We start from the raw sequence: 26,030 nt of genomic DNA on the forward strand, positions 1-26,030 counted from the left end.
CGGCGGCAGACAAAGGGCGGGCAGCAGAGCCCAGCTCACAGCCCCCGTGTCCGCGGCGGCAGCACCGCACACCGGCGCGCAGAGCGAGGAGCAGGAGGAGCGGGCGGTGGCGGAGGAGGAGGAGGAGGAGGGGAGGGACCTTCCCCTCCCTCCCACCCCGGCACCGGGGGAAATAAATTATTCCCAGCCCTCGCACTCCCAGCTCCGTGCCCCGCACCCCGGCAGCGGCAGGCGGGGACGGCGCAGCCTTCGTCGGGCGCGGAGGGGCCGGCCCTGCTCTCGTTGAGCTCCGCTCCGCTCCGCGCCCGCCTCCCCACCAAGTCCCGCGGGTCGCGGCGGGGGGCAGCGCCCGCCCCGGCCCGGCCCGGCCCGCCCCGTCCCGCGCGGAGCGGAGCGGAGCGGAGCGCCGGCCCCGCCGTGCCCTGGATGCCCCAGCGGCGCCGGCGGCAGCAGCATGGAGCGGCGGCGGGGCGTCCCCGGGGGCTGGCCCTGCCTGCTGGCCGCCCTGGGTGCCCTGCTGGCGGCGGGCCGGGCGGCTGCCCCCCGTGCCCGCTTCTCGCCCTTCTTCTTCCTCTGCACCCACCACGGCGAGCTGGAGGGCGACGGCGAGCAGGGCGAGGTGCTCATCGCCCTCCACATCGCGGGCAACCCCGCCGCCTACGTGCCTGGCCAGGAGTACCACGGTAGGTGGTGGCGCCCGCCGTGCTCGTCCCCGGGCGGCCCCGGAGTGTCCCGGGAGCGGGGAGGAAAGTGGTGGGGGAAAGCCCTGGACGGGGATCCACGCTGTCGTGTGCCGTGTCCCAGGGCAGCCCCGGCGGGGGGCTCGGCGGGGCTCCCGTCCGTGCGGGACCGTGCTCACCTGCCCCGGACCCCGGGACCGCCGCCCGCGCCCCCGTCCCAGCGCCGCTTCTGCCCGGCGCGGCTCCCGCCAGGCGCGGCCCGGAGTAAAGGAAATTCCGAGTCCTCGTTCCTGCGCCGGATCCAGAGCCTCACAAGTTGCTGGCAGTTTGTCCCTTTCCTACTTCAGTGGCTTTCGGAGCACCGAGCGCGGCACCCTCTCCTGGGGGGTTGCGCGGTGCCGCAGCTGGCGCTGCCGTCGGGTCACCGCGATGTGTCACCGCGATGTGCCACCGCCGTGTGCCCGGCACGGACACGGCAGTCCGCTAGCCTGTTGCTCCCTTGCAGGGGCCGCGGACGACAGCCGGGGCTCAGGCACTCGCAGGTGGCTTTGGAGATGAAAGGTCGTGCCCAGAATTAATAAAAAAAAAAACCTGTTTTTTTAAGCGCCCAGGCGGAGGATAATGAACCAGAAAGAATAGGCAAAGTTGTTCACAAAGTAGCCTCTCTACGTGTGGGGCTGTACTGGGTGAGTGGCACAGCCCAGGGCTGAGTGGGGCCTCGCAGGCAGGTACACTGCTTGGGGGAAGCTGCTTTCGGCCCCTGGAAACCAGCACTGTGCGGTGCAACAGCCTCATCACCATTTCTTTGTATAGAAAACTTCCATGTGTGAAACATTTCTTAATTCATAGCGGTGGGAGACTGCTTAAGGCTATATTCGCTAATCCTTCTTCTCTCTTTGTGTCTGTTTGGAGTTTGCAACGCTACAGAATAAAAAGAGCTAATTCTGCAGTAAGCAATTGGAAATCGGAGAAGATGACAATAAATGTTTATTTAAAACACCTTGCTCAAAAGCAGATACTGTGTGATAGTCTCTCGCTAAGATGGAATTAAACTTCTAACTTTGCTATGTTCCAGCTCAAAATTTAAGTTTTCAGGTAAATTACTGGATAGGTATGTGAAGATTCTAAATTTTTTACTGTAAAGACATAAACCCCAAACACATCAAATACTCATTTTCACACAATATAAGGCATCCTGTAGTTGTTGTCTATTTGTAAGCTTTAACAGTGCAGTTTTACTAAATCCTTAGGAAACTTCTGATTCTAAAATACTAGTGACCTTTCTAAAAACCCACATATGTGAGTTATATGACTTCACCAGATAATTTTTTTCCTTAGAACCTTAGATCTTCCAGCCTGTAATACACGCTCAGGTTAGTAAATTGCATTCAACCTGCTGAACCACAGATGTGCAGAGGGAAAAGAAAAAAGCTGGGATTTCCATTTTGCACTATTTTAAAAGCTGGATATTTGAAATTATGTTTCAACCACATAAATGACAGAATCACCCCTTTCCTCGCTGCTGCTTTTCCCCTTAGCCTTCAGCTTGCTGGTCTAGGGATGGAGGATTGTGGCGGGCAGGGCTGTCCGGCTGTCCTGCACGGTGAGGAGCAGGGACAGATGTTATTTCTCTGGGGATGCTCTTCTGCCGCTCGCCCTTTTTGAAAGTGTTTTTGAATTTTGAAGCACCAGCTTGCGGAGCAGCTCCCCAGCTGCGCGCCAGACCTTTCAGGTGGCCAAGGGTGGGTTTTCCGCCGCTGTTTTGCGTCTGACAGAAAATGCGGCGTCTTTGAATCTTGCTCTGCGCTTCGTGGGGTTTCTCTCCCTGTCCGCTCCCAGGTTTTGGAGCTGCTGCTGCCCCGCTGCCCCGCCCAGCCCGCTCGGGTGCGGCTCCTGCCGCATCTCCCCCGGAGCCGCTGCCAAAATCCGCCCGCGGTTCGCGCTCCCGGCTGCAGCGGGCACATCGCTGCCGGAGCCAGCCCTGCGCGGGGTGCACCCCAGCGCTTCGGGGCATCGCTGAAAGCCACCCTGTGAAGCCAGTGTAAAGAAATCGGGCGCGTTCAAAGAAAAGTCCACAAGCCGAACTTGAAAACTAACTTGTTTACACGGTGCAAGGTGTACGTACACCTCGATGTGAGCCAGACTCCTAATTTATATCAAACTTGCAACGGTGATTTCTTTTCAAATTCGTGCGTGATTAAAAAGCTACCCATGCCAAACCATGTCAAGAAGCACTGCCTATTTACTATGCAGAGAGCAGAAGACTTATTCTTGAGCTAAGCACATTTAATCACTTAGATATTTTGAAATATGTGAGTATTTTTAAATATAACAATTATCAATGTTAAATATAGCACAAGAAAAAGAAACAAAAAACCCGGAGTGTACAATCTGAAGAAATAATTTGGGGCAACATGGAATTTTATATAATACCGTTTAACAATGCTGGAAAATGCCAATCTGTACTGGTTGAGAATTTATCGTTTAAAAATAAAAGTTTAAAGGTGGTCTTGTGGGAACACAGAGCAGGATTTTTGATATGCTGCACAGAACCACAGGATAAAGGGAGATTTACATATGTACAATGAAAATTCACCTGTTCAGAGAGCATATGAAAATGCTCTGAATCTTTGCAAGTTCCAGTGAGGCCCTGTTTTACTGCCCCTTCATTCTACAGGAACAGGTGACAGCAGCATCCAAGACGAGTTAAAAGAGGAGGGAATTGGATGAAACCATATGCCAAGGGCTGGATGAGAAGAAATTCTGATTAAAAAAATCAGCCACCAACTTTCTGGTAATCTGTTTAGACATTTCCTTAGGCACTCAGAGGGGGAGTCAAACCACTGTGCAGCCAGTGGAGCTGTGACAGGGGCTCTCTGCCCTTTGCCCAAATGTCCCTCGTGCTGCCCAACACGACGGGAGAGGAGCAGCGTGTGTTGCAGAAGACACTTGCCTGGGAAGCACAAGAGCTTCTGCAAGTGGTTTCTCTGGCACCCTGAAACAGATATTTTATTTCCCCGTGCCTCTGAATTTCATAAGAAAAACAAAGGCAATAATGTTCCCTACTTTGCATAGTTAAATTAGATACATTAGGATTTAGCACTTCTCCCCTAATACTTAAAATTACTCCAAATTTGGCCCTATTCCTGCAAACAGTAAATATTTAATCACTGATTGAATAGGACCAGACCCATGCTGCATATAAATATGCTCTTTTATATAAGAGGACTGACTTGATACATCAGCAAACAATTTTATTACCTTTGGCAGACTTTTATTCCTTGAATTAGCTTATTTCAAATGTAATTAAGTCCTTGAGCTGGCGAAGCACTTATGGGCTTGCTCAAATGCAAACTGACAAAGTGTGCACTGGCTTAATGTAGGCACCTGCTCAGCTTCCTTTCAGCCAAGGGGTGGCTGCGTGTTCGGGGAGCAGCATCAGGGCTCGTAGCTTTCCTGGTAGATAGGGATGATCCTCTTTTGGTTTTCTCCTGGGTTTTCCTCTGTAATATGCAGAGTAGAATATAATTTCTTTAAAAAAAAAATCAAGGCAAAACCTGTACAAATTAAAAATTTTTATACAACTCCATTTGGGTTTATTTGCAATCTGCAGTTGGTTTTTTTAAATCCATGTCAATGCACCTTCAGTGCTGAGAGCATGTACCATGATTTACAAGCAGATAAGTACACTGGAACTGCATAAAAAATAAGGATAAACTTGAGTGAACATTGAATCTTTACGGACCTTAATCACAGAAAGCTCAAAATGAACAGTCAGATTTGTAGTGTTTAAAAAATACAAACATATTATCTTTACACTGTATTTGTTCCTATCCCTTAAGGTTTTTTTTGCTGTCACTGCAAACAGTTCTTTTTTTCCCAAGGTTTCATGTTTGGGTCTTTTAAGAAAAACTTTGAACTGTTTTCCCATTATCGATGCTAAAACTCATCATTCTGCCCTTAAAATAGTTTTCTTTAATGAGACTTGAGTTTCTATTTCACTCTCCATTGTTCCTTTTTTTTTTTTTTGAGAACGGATTAACCTTTAGTCCCCAAATGTTATCAGTTTCCATCTATGACTGCTACTATTCTTAGATATACTGTATATTGTCTAGAACTGTTGCTGTGATAGGTTGTAAAAAATAGTTTTCAACTATTCTAAGTGGTATTTGTGCACTCTTTCAGCACTGATAAAAAGTTGTTTAAAGTCTGTCCAATTCCACCTTTGTTACTAACCACTGTATTTTAGAAATACAGATTGTGACTTAGTACCTATTTTCATTAGGATTACTTACATTTCTGATGGGCATTTTTGTTGTAGATTCTCATTCGTCAGATCATTAAATACAAACATGTTTGAGTTTGACGCCAAGGAAGGGAAGAAAAAAGTAACTGGAATTTAAGTAGTGATGCTGCTTGAGATATAACCAGGGCTGTAACTGAGTGGCAGAAACTCAGGCATGGATACTTTCTGTACCAGTTATGCTGAAGTGTAGGGAGCTTTTAGTGAGTCCGTAGATGTAAATAATGCACAGGAAGTGATGTTAGCGCAGTGGTAACAGAAGAGCAGATTTGTGTCTCTGTTTTCCAGCATCAGCCCAAGAACCACGTCAGCTTCTTGAGTCTTTTACAGGCTATTCCCTCAAAACCTTTCGTCTCACCCACTTAAACCCTCCTCTGATCTCTGGAAGAATGGAGACTTCCATCAGTTTCTGTTTAAAATTAAAGAAGTGTGGAAAAAGTTTTGCTCATGGGAGTCCGTTTAGCTCCAGGGATTATTTTAGAACTCTTCTCTTAAGGGACCCTTACATTAAAAACCTGAGTCTGGCAATAGGTAGCAATGGTGAGGGAGTTATTAGGAATGGGGAAGACCCTTGATCTTCAAGTCTCTCCTTTCCTCCGAGGTCCCTAGCAATATCTTGCAGCTGCATAAGGGTTTCATAGCACATAAAGATTTCATCTTGGGTCAGCATTTACTGAAAGTGCCTTCATCCACCACAGCCTCCAGAGCGCACCCTGACTCTGCTCTACTGTATTTAGGATTTTCTTACATAAAGTAAGCTTTGCAAAAGGAAGGCTGATTTATGGGTACTGTGGCCTGTTTGAATTTCTCACATCTGAACGTTACTTAGTATGTTATTGAGGCAATATGAGTTTCTAGGTCTTGACCAGTGCATTGTCTGTATTTCTGAAGTTCTTGTCTGGCCCCAAAGTTCATGTGGTGTGTGTTTGCAAATTTTAAAGAATTGTACTTTTAGGATCCTGTGACTGATGAAGGGTGCCAACCTTAAAATAAAAAGGTAGGCAAGGTGGCAACTTACAGACTGTGTTTCTCTAGGGAAGATGTTAAATTTCAACGGTTTTGGCTGTCATCACTAATTTGTGGGCGTCATAAGCACCAGCAGATGGCCCAGCCAACGATGTAGTCAGGCAGGGATTGATGAAAGGAGGTAGAAGGTCCACAAAGGCCTAAATGAGCCTTTCTTGCAAATTTGCAGAAGACATGTAATCTCTGGTTAAATCCTTTCTCCCCTCATCAGGGGGCTGCTCCCCCCTGCAAAGGAGACTTGATTGCCCCAAATAACAGAAATCAAAGGCAGCATGGCGTGCTGGTGTGACCCACATTTGTGAGGGGACATCTGACTGTGGGACAGACACGGCATTGTTGGTATTGTGGGTGTAGGGCAGACTGGGCTGGGCTGTACGTGAAGAAATGATCTCTGCCTCAGCGAGCTCACTGTCCGAGGCCTGGAGCTGCCTGGGGGGCTGGCATGTGTGCATGAACCTTTCTCATGGCATGTCACCCAGCTCTGGAGTCAAGGAGTGAAAGAAACCTGTGAATGGTTAAAGGGTGCAAAAAGACTGTTTCAGTGAGACTGTTGCACGTATTTTCTTATTTCTGTGTCCAGAGGTATTTTCTAATATGTATAATTTATCTGTGGAATTCATTGCCAAAATCTGTCCATGTAAACGGCTTTTAAGTAGAAATTTCTGACATGTATTTTTCTTAAAAATAATTAATATTTGTAATTGTATATAAAGAAGGGTGTGCGTATATACATATATATAAAACAAGAGATAAACCTTCAAGACCAAAGGTGACCAGTACATGATTTATAAGTTGCTTACTTTGCCATGGTGGTGTGTAGGACATTTGTCCGTTTTCCACACTGATTATTCCACCAAACCTCTGTTAGTTCATTAGGTAGAACAGGGCAAGACTGTCAGACTGGCATAATTTCTCATTTTCCTTATTATTGCTGTGATCTGGATTTTTGGAGTTTCCTTTGAAACTCTGTAGCTTTTCGTGATGGTGCAATACTATAGTATTTGCATATTGACTGGTTGAAGTATGATTTTCAATCTGATAATAGTTGTGGTGATGCAGCTGGGATGGATTCAGATGCAACTTTTATTTGCATTGTGTGTCTCATGCCCTACAGCTGTGGTTTAGATTTGTTATGAGTGTTTGCTGCATGGAGAGGGAAGGAAATGGCACTGTCTTACCTCTGAGAATAAGCAACCTTTCATACCAGCCCTTGTTATGAGAATTTCAATAGTCTCTGATGAAAGGTTCAGTCTTTTTAACATGCTTCCTTTCTTTGTCTTAACATTTCCTGCCTTTTCATTGGGCATGAAAGGTGCACAGAGTGCAACGTGTGTCTGGAACGTTTGTGTAATTCCCACCTTTTTTTCCCCCACCAGCTGGGACTCACCTCTGGGATAAACATAGGACAAACGCTGTAAGTGCAATCTTTGGCATCTGTCCAAGTACACTAGCAGATTGCATGGGGAAAGACCTTCCTAGGTTGTCAAGACAATGCCTTGCTTTTAGGCAGGTAGTCTTCCTCCATTCCTCCTTCCCTTAGGTCAGTCTTGGAAACTGAAAGCCATAGCATGTGCCACACAATTATTCCTGCTGGGCTCTGCCAGTGGACAGTGTCATCGTGCAGACAGAGATCTGTCAGGTCCATGCCCACAGGATCTTTTCCAGGTCCCTTCAGTGCTCAGATGTGTCCCACAGCTACACATCTTACTCTTTTCTTAAAAGGAAGAGAAAAGGGTCAAGGAAGTGAGGGGTTTTTTTAAGACTTTGTTTTGTTTTAATGTATCTCTCACTAAACATTTGCCTTAAATAACACCATGTTGGAGGTATGTCCCTCGTGGAGAAGGAGTACTGGAGTTTGTGGGGACTTTAGGGTTTGTACCTGTTTATTCTGCAGTCCAGGACCAGGCATTATGCTGTCCTTCTGTAGCTGAAGAGGCGCTGGCTGGGGCTGGAGATGGCACCCAGTGGCCAGGCACAGAGCCACAGGCTCCTTGCCATTGTCTCCTGCAACCATCTGGAGTGGCTGCTGCCTCCGTGGCATCAGTGTTTCCTGGGCAGCTGGTTCAGCTTAGCTTCAGGCTGAGGCACCTGTGGGCTTGTGCTTTGTCTCACCAACCTCAGCATCACCTGTGTCACTGCAGACTCCCTGCAGTGTGGTTGTTGGCTCTTCACCCTTGTCCTGCTGCTGGCAGCAAGGCTTGCTGTTTGGGGATGTGGTTTTTGCTGGTAGAGATCTCCCCAAGGCTTCTCTCTGTCCACCCAAGGGAGATCCTTGGTCTTCCCAGGGAATCAGGACGTCACTGACTGATACCTTTTAGTGTTTCCTCATGGCCAATTGTAAACAATGTCTTTTATGTGAATATCTCAGTCTAGAAAGCAGGATGTGTCCTGGGGGACTGGATATGAGTGACTTGTGAAAGTTGCTGGGGAGCAAGAAGGGAGTTCAGGCACTTTCCCAAAGGCTTTTAATATCAAAGTGAAGACTTTTTGTTACCGTCTTTATTACACCCCTCTTGCCATATTTTTCCATCATGGGAACAAAACAGAAGTGGCTGTTCCCTGCTCCTCTCTAGCACTTCGATATTAATATTGGTTGTGGGAGTTTCACAAGCATCTCCTTGGGAAGGGAAATCAATGGCATTTTCCCAGACTGTCTATTGAAGTTCAACCTGCAAGAACCCTGAGTGACAGCAGACAAGGAATCCATCTCCCTTCAGGATCAAACTTTACCTCACACTACCCTGTCTTACATCCCACCTCTCCCCACTTTCTTTCAAACTTCTACATTGAATTTTCTGAAATTTCGTGTGCTGCAGGTTTCTCTCTGTACTGTGCAAGTGCTTCAGTGCATGCCCAAGTTGTGTCCCAGTTTCCCGTGTTCTGGAGTGACAAGCATCCCAGTGTGTATCCAGCCCTGCAGAGACCAGAGCTCCCCACAGACCCTCTCTGAGGGGATGCCTTGCTCTGCTGCCAGGAGGGAGGTGGTGTGCCTGCCTGGGGACAGCCTGTCCCCAGCTCCTGCTGAAGGGCTGGGTGCCAGCAGGGGAGCATCAGATGGATGGTGGCCCTGCATGCCACCACCCCCATCACCCCCTCCCTCCTCAGAGGGAGCAGCTCCAAGGGACAGCGCAGAGTCTTTGACTGAGATGCCCAGAGTAAAATTTTACTTAGTTTTGCTAGATGAGAAGTGTTATTAATAAGCTCGGCCTTTTGGATGTTCACTGGGTGTTGGACATATCTGTGAAACCATGTGTAAAATTATTGCTGTGTCTCTCCTGGAGCAGAAGCCTTGGGGCATGCAGCCATGCAGGGTGATTGCTGGTTTCTCTTTGCTCTTGCAAGGTACAGCAGAGAGGGAACTGAAATGCCCCTGGTGTTCTGCAGTAGGGTGAGCAGATTAATCATTAGAGAGGGGGCTGAATGTCTCTGTTTTCCAGAATGCCTTCTACTCACACATACAGGTTTTGGCTGCTTGTTTCCTGCAGGAGACGGGGCTGTGCCCACTGGCTTCAGGAACTGAGCTATAAACTAGACTTAGATGAAATGCCAAGAGCTCTTGCACCACGCTTAGCAAAATGTTGATTGCCTCAGATTAGACAGTTATTTATTTGTGCCCATGTCTGCTTGAAGGGTAGTTTTATAAATAAACAGGTAAGACCCGAGAGCTGAGACAAGAAAAGGGTCTGCCTGCCAGCCCTAGCTCCAGCTGTGTCTGTGCCTCCTACTTCCAGTTCTCCACTCCTTGCTGCCATGGATGGCTGAATGCTGGCACATATCCCACGTCCCTTTCCAGAGCCTGGCTGCAACGTGGCTGTACACTGAGTGGTCCAGCTGGTGAAAAGCACACAGAATAAGGGACTTCACTGTTTCCCTCTTTCCATCTCTCCAGTGTAATTTTCAAGAGTGCAGTTAGATAATCAAAAGTTGGCAAAGAAAAATGCTCTGTACAGGGAAATCCATCAAGCAAGCTCCCTTTCATGCACAGGCATTCATCCAGAAACAAATTCTGTTTTCCCCTCCTCATCCTGCTGCATCCCATCTGCAGTCAGCTCCCGCTCCATCTTGGATTTGAAGAGATTTTCATATTGGTTGTCCACAAGTGGCATATGTAAGTTGCTCCTTGGGAATGTATGGGGGAATAGTGAAAATTGACTGACTGTCCATGTGCACATGATAGCAAAGCGGAGGGAAGGAAATGGGAAAAGAGAAAGCACACAACACTCGCTGCCCAGACTTGAAGAAATCTTGGAATATGTTTCTCTCTGTGGCTGAGTGGTAGTTTGTGGTCATATCATTCAACAAGTGTGGTAGAATATTCATAAATGAGATAGCAAGGATGCAGAAAATCAGCTTTCCTGGGCAGGAGGCCTCTGCTCTTGCAGAGAAATACTTCATGGAAGAGCTGTGTCTTCCCGTGTGGATCCTGCATGGGAGAGCTCTTCCTGTGCTGGAAATGAAAGCAATGGGTGGGTGATCAGCCTTTTTAACATCTGAAAACAGCAGCGTGACCCTCTGTGGCCTCTCTTCATGTCAGGCCCTGGGATGTGAGAAGTCATTCATCACATCACGGGGCTTGGCAAGGTCTCTGCCATTTACCTTCCACTGTTCCCACTGCTCTCTAGGACAATACAATGCATAGGAAAGAACAAGAAATACAGATAATATTTATCTTTCTGGCTAAACAAGCTGTGGTTTCCAGCCCACAAGAACCTTCTTTTCTTATCTCACAGGGGAAATGCATCGCTAGAAAAAAACAGCACTCCTTCCAGAATTAGACACATTCATCTGGACACTGGATGAAATTATTATTATAGCAAGAACTGCAGAGAGAAACAAAACAGCCAAACTCGCCAAGGCAAAGATCCTGGTTTAACAAACTGTTGCCCAGCCTTGCAGTGCAGCAGTTTGTGGGTATGCCAGGTGTCAAAATCAAAGACTCAGTATTTAAAAGTGCTTAAAAAATAGTTCCTAGTATGTTTGCAAAAAAGAATCCCTGGCTAAAGTTCGGTGTTAAACATTTTTGTACAGCAGTTCTTCTGACTCTGGTCCAAAACAAGTGTAGTCTTCACAACCTCATTCAGATTAGTATAAAGATCCAAAACCTCTGGCAAATATCTTTATGCTTTCCAAATAGTGTAGTCCATTTGCTGATGGCTGATACCCTGTCAATAGTTTTTTAAGTTGATGGTATTCTTGCATGAGGAATCCCAAGCACAAACACGGGCTGGGTGGAGAACAGATTGGGAGCAGCCCTGAGGAGAAGGACTTGGGGTTGCTGGTGGATGAGAGGCTGGAGGTGAGCTTGCAGTGTGTGTTCACAGCCCAGAAAGGCAAACATGCCCTGGGCTGCATCCAAAGCAGTGTGGGCAGCAGGGAGGGAATTCTGCCCCTCTGCTCCACTCTCACAAGACCCCACCTGGAATTCTGTATCCAGATCTGGGGTTCAGAACACGAGAAGAACTTGAGCCTTTTGCAGTGAGTCCCGAGAAGGTCCACGGAGATGATCAGGGGGTTGGAGCACCTCTCCTGGGAAGACAGGCTGAGAAATTTGGGGCTTTTCAGCCCAGGGAAGAGAAGGCTCTGAGGACACCTTAGAGCAGCTTTCTGGTGTCCAAAGGTGCCCAACAAGAGAGCTGGAGAGAGATTCTTACAAGGGCATGTAGTGTCAAGACAAGGTGGAATGGCTTCAAACTGAAAGAGGGCAGGCTTAGATTAGATATTAAGAATTAAGAAGTAATTCTTTGCTGTGAGGGTGGTGAAACTCTGAAATGGGTTGTCCAAGGAAGTTGTAGATGTCCCATCCCTAGAAGCATTCAAAGCCAGGTTGGATGAGGCTTTGAGCAATCTGGTCTAGTGGAAGGTGTCCCTGTCCATGGCAGGTGGATTGGAACCAGATGAGTAAAGTCCCTCCCACGCAAAACTATTCTGTGATTCTCTGAATTTATTTAATTAGAATTTCCATGTTCATAGTGAATTAATTTGTAAACTGATTTTGTCAAAGACAAAAAGTGATGATGTATTTGAATAGAATTTGGCAAAAGTTTTAATGGAAAATGGGGAGAAGCGAAATATTTGAAATATATTACTGTTATTTTCAAAACACAGTTCTTACTTTTGTTTTGGAAAAGTATCTTAATTGTGAAACTGACTGTGAAAAATAAAAAGAAGTTACATGAATAACCAGAAAATGAAACGAGACTTTTCTGCTTGAACAAAAGTCTTTATCTAATTTTTTTGGGTTCATTGAAGATTTTCATATTGACCTAACTGATATTTTAATTTATTTTTTTTTGTGCCGGATCCCGCAGTACTTCTTTTATGTTGGCTCAAGCTGATCTCTTTTTTTTTTCTTTTTTCTTTTCATTTTGGTCACTGAACCAAAAATCGAACAGTTCTACTTCTGACAAGTTGACCATTTAATTTCCGGCCACTGCACAGATCTGATTCAGACCACTCTCCTCTTGTTTGTTCCCAAATAAATTGCAGAATCATAATTCACTCCTTAAGGCAGCAAAGAGCAGTTGGTAACAATAATGACATTTCCAAGGTAACAAACTCATGTTTTCTGTAATGATATCTGTGGTTGCTGTGTGGCTACTAATGTGTAAGTTGACCACATTTCCCTTTACATCTAGTCCTTTTTCAGTTTTCTTTTTCAGCAGAAATCTTTTCCCTGTTGCAGTGTTTGGTAAAAAAGGCTTAGAGGAGATCTCTCGCTTTCCTCCTTCTGCATGTCTTACAGTTAAAGGGTGCTTCTGCTTCTGATCTGGAAAACCTGTTTTAGTGCATCTGCAGAATTGTGGTTCATTGAACTAGACAAAGAGACCTTCATGTCTTTAAAATGCTCTTTTTTCTTCACAGAATAATATTTACAGGGCTGTCCACCTCAAACAGAAATGAACTGCTGAGAGCAGACATAGAAATTGCATTTGAGAGATGCAGGTTTATTTCCTTCAGGGAAGTGATCCCTGTGTTCTTTATTGCCCTGCTTTTCCTTCAACATGTAGTTAATGCAGTTATGAAGTATAAAGGAGTTTCAGCAGAGCTGTGATGTTTGCAGGATTTGCCTCAGCCAGCAGAGATGAAAAGGTGTGGGTTTGGCTGGAGCTGGCAGCACTGGTCCCTCCCCAGGCTCAGGCAGCCCGGATTGCTCTGTGGACATTTTCACTCAAAGACATGGAAGTTTTGTTTCATCAAGTGGTAGCAGATGTTAGGGAGCTTTATGCTGCTCTTCGCTGACAGAATGCCAATGTGGTGGCATCTGGCTGTTTTCTTAGTACAAATGGTGTTTTTAAACTCTAAGCTGTCTTTGAGCAGTGGTAGTGGTGCATTGCACACCGACTACTCTTCTTCTAGGACCTTGCCCAAGACCCCAATGAACAAATCCCCCCCAAAGTGCCTTTCACCCAATTAGTGAGATTACAGTAGAGACCAAATCCTCCTTCTAATTGCAATATTTTCCATTTGAGAAAGCACATTGTAAAATTAGTTACATTACAATATTTCTTTCGATTGCATTTCACTAACTGCTGAGAAACACTAGTGAGTGACTTGCACTGTGACTAGTAACCTTTCATTCCAGATTTACAAAACCTGCACTTGTTGCAGTTACCAAGTATTTTCTACATACAAACAGTCAGAAACAGGGAACATTTTTGTTCTCATTGATGTGTTTTCTCTAGAGCATGTAGATTTTTCAAGAGGTGCAGAACTCATACAGATGCTAGTAAGCATAGTACCTTAAATCTTCAGAATGGTAAAATTGTTGGCAAACCGAAATTGCATGTTCTGTCTTGGAGTGTGTCAGCTTTTAGCACTTCAGGGAGGTGAGGACTGTCATCACCATGGAAGAGGATCAGTGCCAGCAAAGCCCACAGCTCCTTGATGCATTGTGTAATATGAGTGATGAGGTGAAATCTTTGGACAGTGGGACAGGATTTAACCCTGCTCTCCTGTTGAAAATTTTCCTAATTTACTCCTTGTGCAGAACATCTGGATGGCAGTTTCTATCCCTCTTGGGGCAGTGCTGCATTGGGGCAAGGCTGACTGTGGCATCCAGGTGCAGGCAGGTGAGGCAGAAGAGGTGACCACGTGTGAGGGAGCAGTCAGATTTTCAGTTTACCAGATTTCCCCCCCTCTTTTCTCCTTTGTCAGAATGCTGAACTCAGAGATTTAGCATCCACAGCTTCCATGTAGTGACTTCCCCCCACACTTCTGGGCAGATGGGAAAAGCATGCCCTGGTCAAATGATCTGGAAGAGGTTCCAGCTGCATGCCAGTCCAGTTCTCATCCCTTCTGCTGAATTTAGTATGTGTTTGTTATGGTTGGCATGCAGAGTGGTTGTAATTTATTTGAATTAGAGGGGAATCATCCTCTTTGTGCTTTTTTTACATCAAGAACATTGTGCTCTGGTATAAAGAGAGATTGATGCCTTTGTAATTAGCTAGGCCAGAATTTGATGGCCCTTTTAATTTTGGGCTTTACTTATGAGTATCTTTTATAGGTATTTACCTTTAAGACAAATTGGGAATGAATGATAATAACACATCACATTTTCTCCATTATTTTTTATTAATTTGGAAATGTTAGGTATAATTAAAGGATAAAAATAAATTTCTTTATAATTACACACTTAGGAGCATGTTCCATGATATTCTTAGTTGATACCCGTCTATTTTACTGCTTTTTGAGCTTTTCTGTTGCTGGCAATCAGCTTGGTGCTAGGATGAGTAGTTACATGTTGGGTGGCTAAACATTTAATGTGCTCTTCAGAATCAGAAGAGGTGCCAAAAGGAAATGTATGTGAGAGACCTATATGTATTTCAGGGACATGGGTCTATAGCAGCTATTTATTATGTTTAATGTATGCATCACGGCAGGCCTAATGCAATGCCTGTCATGTGCCAAAAGATAGCTCTACTGTCTGGTGTTTTATAATCCCCCTGTAATATCTCCCAGAAAGACCATGTTTCAGTGGCTTAGATCAGGCTTAGGTTTTGTATTGGTGGAGGCACTTTTATGTGGTACAAAGCTGGTAGTATATTGGGCAGGAATTAGGAATTACTAGGAAATCTTCCAGTTCTACTAAAATAATGGAAAAAGGAAAAAAAAAAAGAAAACAGGAAAGAAAAAAGAGTTCTGGGATATGTTTAAATATAAACCTCCATAAATTTGTAGCTAAGGACTCAGGCTCATTTTTACTTTCCAAGAACACAAAACTTTGGAAGGATGCAAAGATAGTTGAAGTTTTGGTGACCTATTCACTGTAGGAATACCTTTTGTTGAATTTGTAGCCTGCAAAATCCTGTGTTACTTGAAAAGCTACAAACTGGAACATTTCCCTATGAGATATGGGAGAAGAAAGAAACGTTTCTCGAACTTAAAGCAGGATTTTTACATATTAACTATAAATATATTGCCACTGAATGCTTTTAAATAAAATAAAGCTGCTTGCTGTCTCTGCAGAAATTAATTGGGCAAAGGGATTTATCCAGGGTATTTCAGTCAGATGAATGGAGAGATATGTCCATCACCACTAACGTGATGGTTATTCCTTCTAAATATAAACTGATAATATTATATATTAAAGGCTTGATTATACCGTTAAGAAGATTAGTACATTTAAACAGAAAATGAAGACTTATGTGCCCTAAATGTGAAACTAAAAGGAGAGGGTTTTACATATGGCACTATCACAACATTCAGTACTTTGAATAAGGTGTTTTCCCCTTGGAAATACCTGTAAGGAATAATCACTGCATGCTGCCTCTGGGAAGAGGTGGGATGCCTTAAGTCTAATCTCTTTCAAAGTGGTAATTTAAATATATGCAGGTAATAATCCTGGCCTGTTTGGGGGTATTTACTGGAGTAAGCATAATAATGGCATGTGATCATGTCCACAAGGCCAGTCTTCTGTCTCATCTGTTTTCTGTAAGTGTTTGGGATATCTTTTAATTGCAGAAACTGTGGCAAATCTATAAAAAATACATATTAAAGGGGAAAAATGATTGAGAAGGGAAGATGGATTGATGATGCCTCTGTGATATTTCTCTGAATCAGATCTATGAATTTAAAATATTTAACACATATTAAAGATTTCAGTGTCTTTTAATATTGTGCTTGACTTACACGGCACTGTCTCTAAGGACATTGTATCTGAATCTTCTGATGGTATTGAATTTATGACAATGAATTTAAGACTTTTGTGCTCATGTCATGAAGCTTGTTAGGTAGTGTTTAACATGTCTGCTTTTTAACTTTAATTTTTTAAAAAATTCTTGTTCTTTATAACGCAGTAGTCCTTCTCAGTGAAAAATTTATAGTGATAATGGGGGAAGACTTGCAGTTATCTCCTGATAGATAGCACTCCTTGATTTCCTTTTATGCATCTCTCAAATTAGATATTCTGCACCTTAATCACAACATCATCTTACTTACTTTATCTTTTAAGAGTAAAAGCACTGCGATTATAAATTAACTTAGAAATCCCATCAGATCTTGTGCCTCGGGGCTTGTCTTTGTTTCTGACTCAAGCATTGCTCCACGGTCAAGTCCTGTCCAGAGAAAAAAGCTGCTTAATTGAGTCCAGTGGGGCTGCAGTTTGAATGAGCTGCTCTGTCTGGAGGCAGAGCTGGAGCTGGTGTGAACCACAGCCCTGCTTCCCTGGGGACTGGACACAGCCTGCGGCTCCACCAGGGGTGCCAGGAAACATGCAGGCACCCAGGGTGCTGTGTGGGTCAGAGTTAAATGCTTGGAGGCCAGATCATGGAGTTACAGACTGCTGGGTATGTTGACCTCTAGGTCTGTGGCTTTTCCCCCCGTTTGTTGCTCAGGGTCCCATGTGGAGCAGTGCCAGCCCCCCTGAGCCCCTCTGGCTGCTGGCATGTCCCCCTGCCCAGCACTGGCAGCGTTTGCACTGGAAGGGGATGTCAGGTCTGGCCTGGGCTGAGATCCTTTGAATTTTCTGCCCTACTTCCCCATGAGCTGGCTGGTGACAGGGGGAGGGGCTGCCTGGCCCCTCCTGTCCTTTGAGATAAGCTGGGGGCACAGCTTTGCCTGTCCATCTTCTGAGGCTGGAAGCTGAGTATAGAACCTGGCCCTTCCTGGGCTGTCTATGCTTTTTGTACTGCCCATTGGAACTCTTCAAACCCATATTCTCTGAAATACAAAACCCCCCAAACTTCGATACCTTTTATATCCTTGCAAGAGCTGCTTTCCTTTAAACACCTAAACTTCCTTTTACTCCCAGGAGTTCTTAGTACCATTGCATAGCAATGTCCCAAATATTAAAATGTCCCTGTATATATTTTTGCCTCTGTGCTTTGGTACTGTTATCATTGGCATAACAAGATGTTGTAGACCAATAAGCTAAATAAATACTCTTTACAGTGCTGTGGTGTGGTTGTCTTTTCTGCATACTTATGCTTGCAAATCACTATATTTTTCCCTGAAGTAAATTTATGGGCACTTTCTTAGGGTCAGTACACTGTCTGCCTTCCTTTGGAATGTGTTGGTTAACGTTGGTTAATCAAACGTAACAGGGATACAGGTCTCCAAGATGCAAGGGACCTGAAAGCTTGATTGGCAAAGTAAAAGGACCCAGGGTCCTGCTGTCACTAAAACTGAAGGCAGTCAGGTGAGTTCAGCTATTTATTAGTGCTAGGAGAACACAGAGAGAGTGGGGGACCCTGCAGATGCCTCAGGCACAGAAACTCTTTGGTAAGACTCTGCTGTACCCTACAGACACTGGGGAATGCTGCCATGAGGGACTGATCCCCACTGAGAACAGTTTTCATTTTGCTGCTGAAAATAAAATCCACTCCCCTGCCACAGGGTGCTGGGCACCAGGGCATGGCTGTCCTGGGGTTTGCTTCATGGTCAGGATGGCCTGGGGAATGTGTGCCCCTGTCCTGGGTGAGCAGAGGTTGGCAGTGATGGGGACAGAGCCCTCTCCACAGGGGTGGGCATGCCTGGGGGTCCCCAGGGTAACAGGAGTGCCCCAGCACCAGGCAGCCTCAGCTCCCACCATGGCACCAAAGCCCTTAGGAGCAGCAGCAGAGTTTGGGTTTCTGGTCATATGTAGGAGATGATTTGTTGTCCTGGATGCACAACCAGTTCTTCTGGTGACCATCAGAGGTCAGTGGCTTTTAAGCTAAAGGTTGATCTAGTCCCTAAAGTTTTTCTTCAACTTTTGAATAATGAGGAGCTTTCTGTAAAGGTAAACTGCAAAGAAAGAGCGTAGGGATCCTTGTGGGAATAAATTCTCAGAAGGAGAAGGATGAAGGCAATAATACAAAGTCTTTGAAGACCTGTAGGGCTGAACTGCAGTGGTGTGAGCTGGGTGCAGGGTGGCTGAGGGCACTTGTTTGTCCCCTTGCCTGAAGCTAGCCTTGGGGCAAAGCCCTTGTCAGGCACCAGCCCTGGCAGAGGCCAGTTCAGGGCCAGGTACAGTGAGATGTGGGAGAACCTCAGCCATAAACAGGCTCATTCATTCCCTTCAATGAGATTTGTGTTGTTATTAAGAAAGCTCTTCCCATGAGATCCTAACTTTTGTGCTCTATGCAAGTGTGTTTAAATATTAGATGATTTATTTCTGTATTTTCACTTGTCCTCCATGGGAATGACAAGGATTTTAATGTAGTACAGAAAATCCTTTGAGGTCTTCAAATTAGAAGAGCTCTACTGAAATAGAGTCCTTTTTTTAAGCATAAAATGATGTGTTTATGATTATAATTGATGATATCCTCATGAATCCCTTGAGTTAAATAAAGTGAATCAGGTAAACAAAGTATTTTGTCTTGCTCAAATGCATTGTTGCAAAAATAAGAATAAAACACATCTGTAACATAATTAATTTGAATTTGTTTTACCAAAAAGAAACACTTTTACTGAAATGGCAATATTTTAATTTTGTGCATCATCATGGGATCACTTTAAATTAAATTAAATTAAATTAAATTAAATTTAATTAAATTTAATTTAATTTAATTTAATTTCAGTATGATATTTGCATTTGGGTCATGTTCTGTGGAAACGAGATCATTATTCCATTAGGTGAAATGTTACCAAAATGGTCCTGATGATGGAGAATTTGGCCTTGAATTGATTCTAATGCAATTTGCAACAGACTATTTTTAGGTAAAAGCAGTGATGCCAGAGAAACATGCCAGCTGAGGTAATATTTAATACTTGAAGTCCAATGCTGATCAAGACACCACTTTCCAATTTCCCTTCCTGCAATCTGCCTGCCCTCTGCCAAGCACTGGTGTGTGATTAATTGACTGACACGAAGTCTGTTATTTACATTGCAGATATATTGTAAGTAGACTCCAGGTGAAGCTCACAGCATGCTGCATATTTACTGCCATATGTTCAGGAGGTTGTGAACAGAAAAAAGTAAGTCTAAAGCCAGAGGAGGTATTAGAGGACACAATAGAAAAGCTAATTATAAAAGCCTTCAAAAGCAGTCCCTGTTTCACCGTTTGATGCCCCAATATGTAATTACAGAGAACTAGGAAATAAGGGAAGATCATAAAAGAAAGATAATAAAGGGAAGATATAAAAACCAGGGTGTGCTAGTTTGTGAGAGACGAGGAGAACAGAGCTCCCAGTCTATTTCTCCTTGAGCTGTTGGAAATGAGGGAGGGCTGTGAAAGGGAGATGGAGGGGGCAGGTGTGCTGGATGGCATAGGCAGGGCGTGTGAGCTCAGGGGGAATGGGCCAGCTTTGTCAGTGCTGGTTTTGGGTGTAAACTGGTGTTTCCCCCTCCTGAGGGGACCTTGCACCAGGTGGGATGGCCAGAAAGGGAGTGCTGGAGCTGGCAGCTGTATCATCCCCATTGGCAAGCAGTAATTTGTTCTCTTCAAGCAAGGACAGCATGGGAGGGAATCACCCCACAGGATTCCTCCCTTGTTTTAAAGCCCATTACGGGCTGCCTGTGCAAGTAGAAAATCTTGCTCTGCATCTGTTACTGTGTCCCCTACAAATGCATCTATTTTCCTTGCTATTTATATCACTTCTGAGTTAGGCTTCCACTATGAGGGTCACAGTGTGTCTCCTATTGTTTCACAGAGTAGCTGGTAAGGGTAGTTTACTGAGGGTTATAAATTTTGATAAAATAGAAGAAAAATGTGTCTGAAGCCTAGCTTTAAATCTCCATGTATAATCGTAGATCAGTATTTCTTAGAAAAAAAAAGGTGCTGCCCTGCATTTCTATGAGCTGCACATGTAGTGGGAGCTGGGGGCCAGGACATTCTCAGGCACAGCTTCTGGCTGGCTGACACAGGAAGGTGCAGGCAACGTGGGAGGCTGGAAATCACAGCTCTAATTTTGCTCAGGGGCTTGAGGGAGAATGTCTTCACTCATGCCTCAAAGGGCCTTCCCCAGCACACAGCTCAATTATTTGGATGGTAAGCTGATTAGAGGATTTGAAACCAACCATCCACAAATGGTTGATGCCAGCCTCCAAGTGACACATCAACTTACTCTCAATGAGGGTGGAGATGAGACATATTTCAATGTATGCTTTTACAGAAGGGTCTCAAAAACCTTCAAAAGGTGTGTTGTAGTGGGCAGGGAGAGCAGGCAGCAAGTGGCTCTTTAACATTCCTTGGTGTCTGTTCTGGCTCGCACTGGAGGTTTGTGTGATGCCGAGTGGTGCACGTGTGCTGTGCCAGCTCCCCAAAGCTCCATCCTGGCAGGCAGCTGGGCTTTGGGGGTACATGGCTCCCCAAAATTCCATCCTGGCAGGCAGCTGGGCTCTGGGGCACAGGGCTCCCCAAAATTCCATCCTGGCAGGCAGCTGGGCTCTGGGGCACAGGGCTCCCCAAAATTCCATCCTGGCAGGCAGCTGGGCTCTGGGGCACAGGGCTGCCCAAAGCTGCCTCATCTTGGTAGGCAAGAAAGGTGTTTGCTTAGGAAGAGAAAATAGAACTGTGTTGGTTCAATGAGAGGACAAGTTGGAAAATGTGCCAAGAAGATCAGATGCTTAAAGTATCAACTCCTCCCTCTCATTTAAAGAACCCCCAAAAGTTCCTAACTAAAAATTTCCAAATTCTCTCTTCTTAGTACAATTTCAGGGTTGTAGCAGATTTGCAACCTGACTTTGCAACAGTCATTTACACAAGCAAGCCTGCAGATTTGATAGCAGCAGTAAGGTTTACATGTGAACAGAAATCCCAAGAATGTGAACCATATAAATTACAGGGATTTTTAACCAGCATTTTGCTATTTATAATTGTAGGATTATTACATATATATTTGTCAATGGCCTGTGGACAATTTAGTGCTTAAGACATGTTTCCTTACTTTTATAATTACATTCTGAATTGCAAATTTTCAATGATAAAATCTTGCTTCAATTGTATCCCCAACTGCTGAAATTAATATATACATTATTATATATATTGCACATTAAATTTCAAAAGGCATTTTGCAATTGTTGAAAAAAAAAAAAAGAGCTAGAGAAAGCACATAAAATGTCAAAGGTGACAAAGAGACCAGCCCAGCCATGGAGGTGATAGGACAGAGAGCTCCTTTGCTTAGTGCTTGCATAGTCCTGAGCACTTCTGCCTTTAGTTATCCTTTTCTGCTTTAACCTTGCTCAGAGCTGTGGTTCAGCTTCCTTCTCTGTTCCTACAGGGACTGCTCTCATTTTCCAAGATGTCAGGCTCGATGTGGACTCCCTCAGATTCTAAATACCTATTGCATGTGCTGATGAGGTATTCAAGGGTTTCCAGCACATATGAATACAGATTAATTTAATGGGAATCCTGGTGCTCAAATCTATGCAAAATTCAGATTTTAGATATTTCTGTATCCACGCTCAAAGACTTAGAGCCCTGGAGTAACCAAACAGGGAGGGGAATGAAAGGGCGTCTTTCTCAGGGTACTGATTTTTCAGAGGATTTAGAGAAGCAGTCGTTTCCAGATGTTTGTGTTTGGTTGAAATCAGCTAGTGGGATCAACAGTTAGTGAGAGACATGTTGGGGAAACACACTTGTGATTCTGTTATGCTGTTTTCCATATGGAAATGAGACTTACCCAAATGTTCCTTGCTGGACTGCTTTCTCTGAAAGGAGAGGAAGCAGAAAAGGAATGAAAAAAACACAAGTTCAGATTGAAAAGGAAGCTACAAAGGTAGGTAACTAGAATTGCAGGTTTCAAAGTTCTGATGGAGCACAAAGAAATCAAAGGTGGGACAAAGAAAGAGGAAGATTCATGTTATCAACAAATTGCCTTGAAGCCAATGATACAGAAAAAGAGACATTAAAGACATAAATGAAAACTTGTGTCCAGAAGTGTAACAGTTTTACTTGTGTATCTCAGAGGAGGACACTGACATAATTTGCATGTATTTGAAAATATTTTGTTGTCTGGTGAGATTAAATAGAAGAGCAAAGTCATCTCAATCAAATTGCCATGAAAATTTGAGATTCAGAAAGAAAATCTACCCTCCTCATCCTTTACCATAATGACTTATGCCAATGAAAATAAATAATAGTATTTTACTTAGCTGTCAAATGGCCCTGGGCAAGTGCCAGAGTAGAGTTTTACAGGCCCAGGTGAAGAATACTGGAGAGGAGCAGCTTTTACATATAAGAAGGAAGATTACAACCATTGAGGCAAGAGGAGAGAGAGAGAATGAGAACTTGACCATGTATAATGGTTGTATATATTTAAACGTGTTCCCTGAGATTCCTGAGTGCCTGTAGAGGCATGGATATATGTAGTAATAAAAATGTGGTTTTAATAGTCTTCCTTCATAGAAGAGTGTCTGAGCTACCTGGTGTTTTGAAATCTGTTGGGGCTGTTTTTAGGACAGTTTTTCAAATCTTACAAAAACCATTTTCTAAGCACTTGTACCAAAGTGCAGATAATTCCATAGCCACTTGAAATATTCCTTCAGTATGAAACTTTGACAGGGCAGTTTAATTTTAGCACTAACTTGCCTGATTTTGAAAGACATTTCATCCTTGAAAGTAGTTGTACCAATAAACCAGTTAACTGCAGGTGGTTACATTTGCTAATCAGATGGATAATTATTATACACTGGTAAAAGAAAGACAGCTGCAATTGCTGTAGACGATTGTTAGGAGTTTTTTAGCATAACAATGAACTGCAGCACCTGCCATCCCAATAAGTTTTACAATTTTTCTACTGGTATTATTTTCTAGACCCCCTATAGCACAGAAGGATCTACAGTGCTCTAGCTGTAACTTGAAGACATTTTTATTTCAAATGTGTTGTTACATTTGCTTATAACTTTGCAACAACTTTACCTTTTAGATCAATGGTTATTAAAGGTTTGCTTTCCTTAAAATGGTGCACAGATGTTTGGCAAATTTATATATTGCTATTTTTTATTACTGACAATTTGAAAAATATTTTCACTTGGGAAAAGAAAAAAAAAAGAAAGAAAATCAGGTTTCTGATCAGTAGTTCCAACTTGTGTGGTTCTGCATGAGTGTCACTCAGAGACTGCCTGCTGGGACCAACAAGTTCCCTCCACTTAATGCTGAGATCTGTGGCAAGTTTGAAGGAATTTGTTTCGCAAGCAAGAGACTTATTTATGCATAAATCACTGCAATAGCTTAGTATGTCTTTTCTGTGCTATGTATGTGGTATTAATTTCCATATTTGTCTTTTTATATATATATGTTATTCACATTAATTACTTTCCATTCTCCTTTAATTTAATTTCTGCCAACCCCTGCCTTAGTATATCCCCTAGATACAGCAATCTGGCCAGGAAAGTTTACCTCACCCCTCACACAAAAAGCAACATCCATCAATATAAATTGGTGAGGATTAGTGTATTTGATAAAGCTGTGCTTTCATTGCCACCTGGATCTACTTCTACTTCTTATCACTCTTCAGGGCAGTTTGGGAAGGGCACAATGAACCTGCTGTAACATCTAGAATGCTTAGCCATGATAAAAGGTAATAAGTCTTTAAAATATCTCCATTTAGCTCTCTGCACCTCACAGAAAGCAGATTCTCCATGCTTCTTCTTCTCTACAGCTTATCCATGTGGTGTGATCCATTGCAATATAATTTCTTATTTATGACTGTTGGTTTGAAGAGAGAATCCTGATGCTCACAAGGAACAATTTGCTGCTCCTTGCTTAAATGTAAAAGCACTGAGCAGAGACTCTCCTTTGTCCTTTCAGCTTTTCCACACTAACATTACATACATCTCACTTTTGACCTTTACAACCACAGTCCCCATCTTTATTTTCATTATTATCTTTATTATCTGCAGCTTTTTAGTAACAGTTTACAAATGGATGGACTGCTGTCTCAAATGCACTGAAATTTTAGCAGCTAAGATTCCCCTGGGGTCTAGGGCCTCTGGAGTGACTCTTTGTCCTTTCTTGCTGCCTTTGTGTTTCTGCACAGAGGAGCACGAGAGCACCGCTCACAATGGCCAGGATCTTGAGAAGCTACATCTCAATGCACCTAATTTTTAATATATTACAATGTTGTTGTTTTATAAGGGTTTGGTGGGGGTTTTGCCATTCTTAAATCTGAAGAAGGTAGCAGATTGTTAATTCTTTAATTGTCTGAATCTCTTTCTCAAATTTCCATCGCTTTCAATCGAAACCTCTTTTCCTACATTTCAAGGGGACAAGTTTTTCCTACATCTGCTGAAAAAATAGTGATGTGCAAACCAGTATCCACTATCCTTTCATTTGTAGTCCATGTTACATGCTGGAAAACGTCCTTTCTCTCATGTTGTTCTGCTGGTCCAGGTTCACTTGTCTAGGTATGTGTGTTGTTCTATAATAAGTTGGGTTTTTTTTTTTAATTCTTTAATCTCTTTCTCAATGTGATTGCTCATTTGTTCAGGCCTTTGTTAGAGAATTTCTTTCTTAGCATATTTCAAGTTAGTCCAAATTTTCCCCTGTCCTGTTTTTGGGACAAAGTTAGTGTGTGCAGTCAGGTCAGGCTGGTTAATTGGTTAATTAATTCACCATTCTGACCTGAAAATTCCCCAAGTCTGCCATGACTGTCTCAATAAGAATCTCATCTATCTGTAAGGGACTCCCTGACTTTTTTTGTCAAAACTCAAAAATTTCTAGAAGTTGTATTATGTTTAGTAGCTTTTGTTCATCAATTTGTTTTGGTTTTAAACTTGCTGAACTCTTGGTCAAGGGTCACTTGCTTGTCTCGTGACTTATTACTTGCACCTTTTTGAGTCAATGGTTGTGATGCCTCTTTATTGATAGTAGATCCAACTGAGATTTCTCAGGATCATATGAATCACTTGCAGTAACTCACATTTTTTTCTTTGATTATCTCCCCCTTATTCTAAAGAAGTCTTGTTTCCTTGAATGGGACACATGATGATCTCTGAGTAATTTCCTTGAGCAACATGAGAGAGGCTTTTTGGCCATCACAGGGCCTTCCAATCAGCTGAGTAAGAGTTTTGGTCTCGCAGGTGTGAGATTGTGTCCTTACAGTTTCTTTCATGCCTTTTCTCTTAACTTCCCCATATCTTTCTCTCTGTTTTTCATAGAAACACGATCCTTCATAAAGAAATTACGTGCAATAGTTTGATGTTTGCTCTTAGACAGTGACATTCAGCACTGGGAATGAAGGACCCACTCTTGGTTTAACAAAGGACTCTGGCTGCTGCTTACGAGCATCTCACTGAATTGCTGCCAGTTTTGGAGTTCACTTACAGCAACACTGAGAAATCAGGGAAGGATGATCTCTGGGGCAGGGCTTTGTGCATGTGGAAGATTTGGTTGTTTGAGGTCTCTGGGAATGAATGTGGGTTAGCAGGATCACAGAGTGGTACAAGGACTGAACTGGGGCATCTCTGTTCCTTTTGCTATGTGTGAGCATTTGTGGCAGATTTGGTTACTAGAAAGGTAATGGTGTTAAAGGATGAGGTTTATGTTTCCTCAAAAATAAATGGAAAATAAGTATTTCAGATCTCATCCCGATTGTTGTTGTTTGGAGGGAGGTTTTGTTGAATTTGTTGTTTTTAAAAATAACTCATAGGATCCATGCTG

The 26,030-nt window shown here is 43.6% G+C and overlaps 1 protein-coding gene across 2 annotated transcripts in view; it reads left to right on the forward strand.

Annotated features, from left to right (window-relative positions):
• The first annotated feature begins 454 nt into the window (after positions 1–454).
• Positions 455–26,030, forward strand: part of RELN (reelin) — a 274,669-nt gene continuing 249,093 nt past the window's right edge. For both annotated transcript variants that reach the window (XM_088165846.1, XM_014869033.2), the window contains exon 1: positions 455–683. In XM_088165846.1, coding sequence (XP_088021972.1) covers positions 455–683 — 229 coding nt within the window. The remainder of the gene's footprint in view (positions 684–26,030) is intronic.

The sequence above is a fragment of the Sturnus vulgaris genome, chromosome 5 (genome assembly GCF_052056855.1).
Source record: "Sturnus vulgaris isolate bStuVul1 chromosome 5, bStuVul1.hap1, whole genome shotgun sequence".
NCBI classification, from domain to species: Eukaryota; Metazoa; Chordata; class Aves; order Passeriformes; family Sturnidae; genus Sturnus; species Sturnus vulgaris.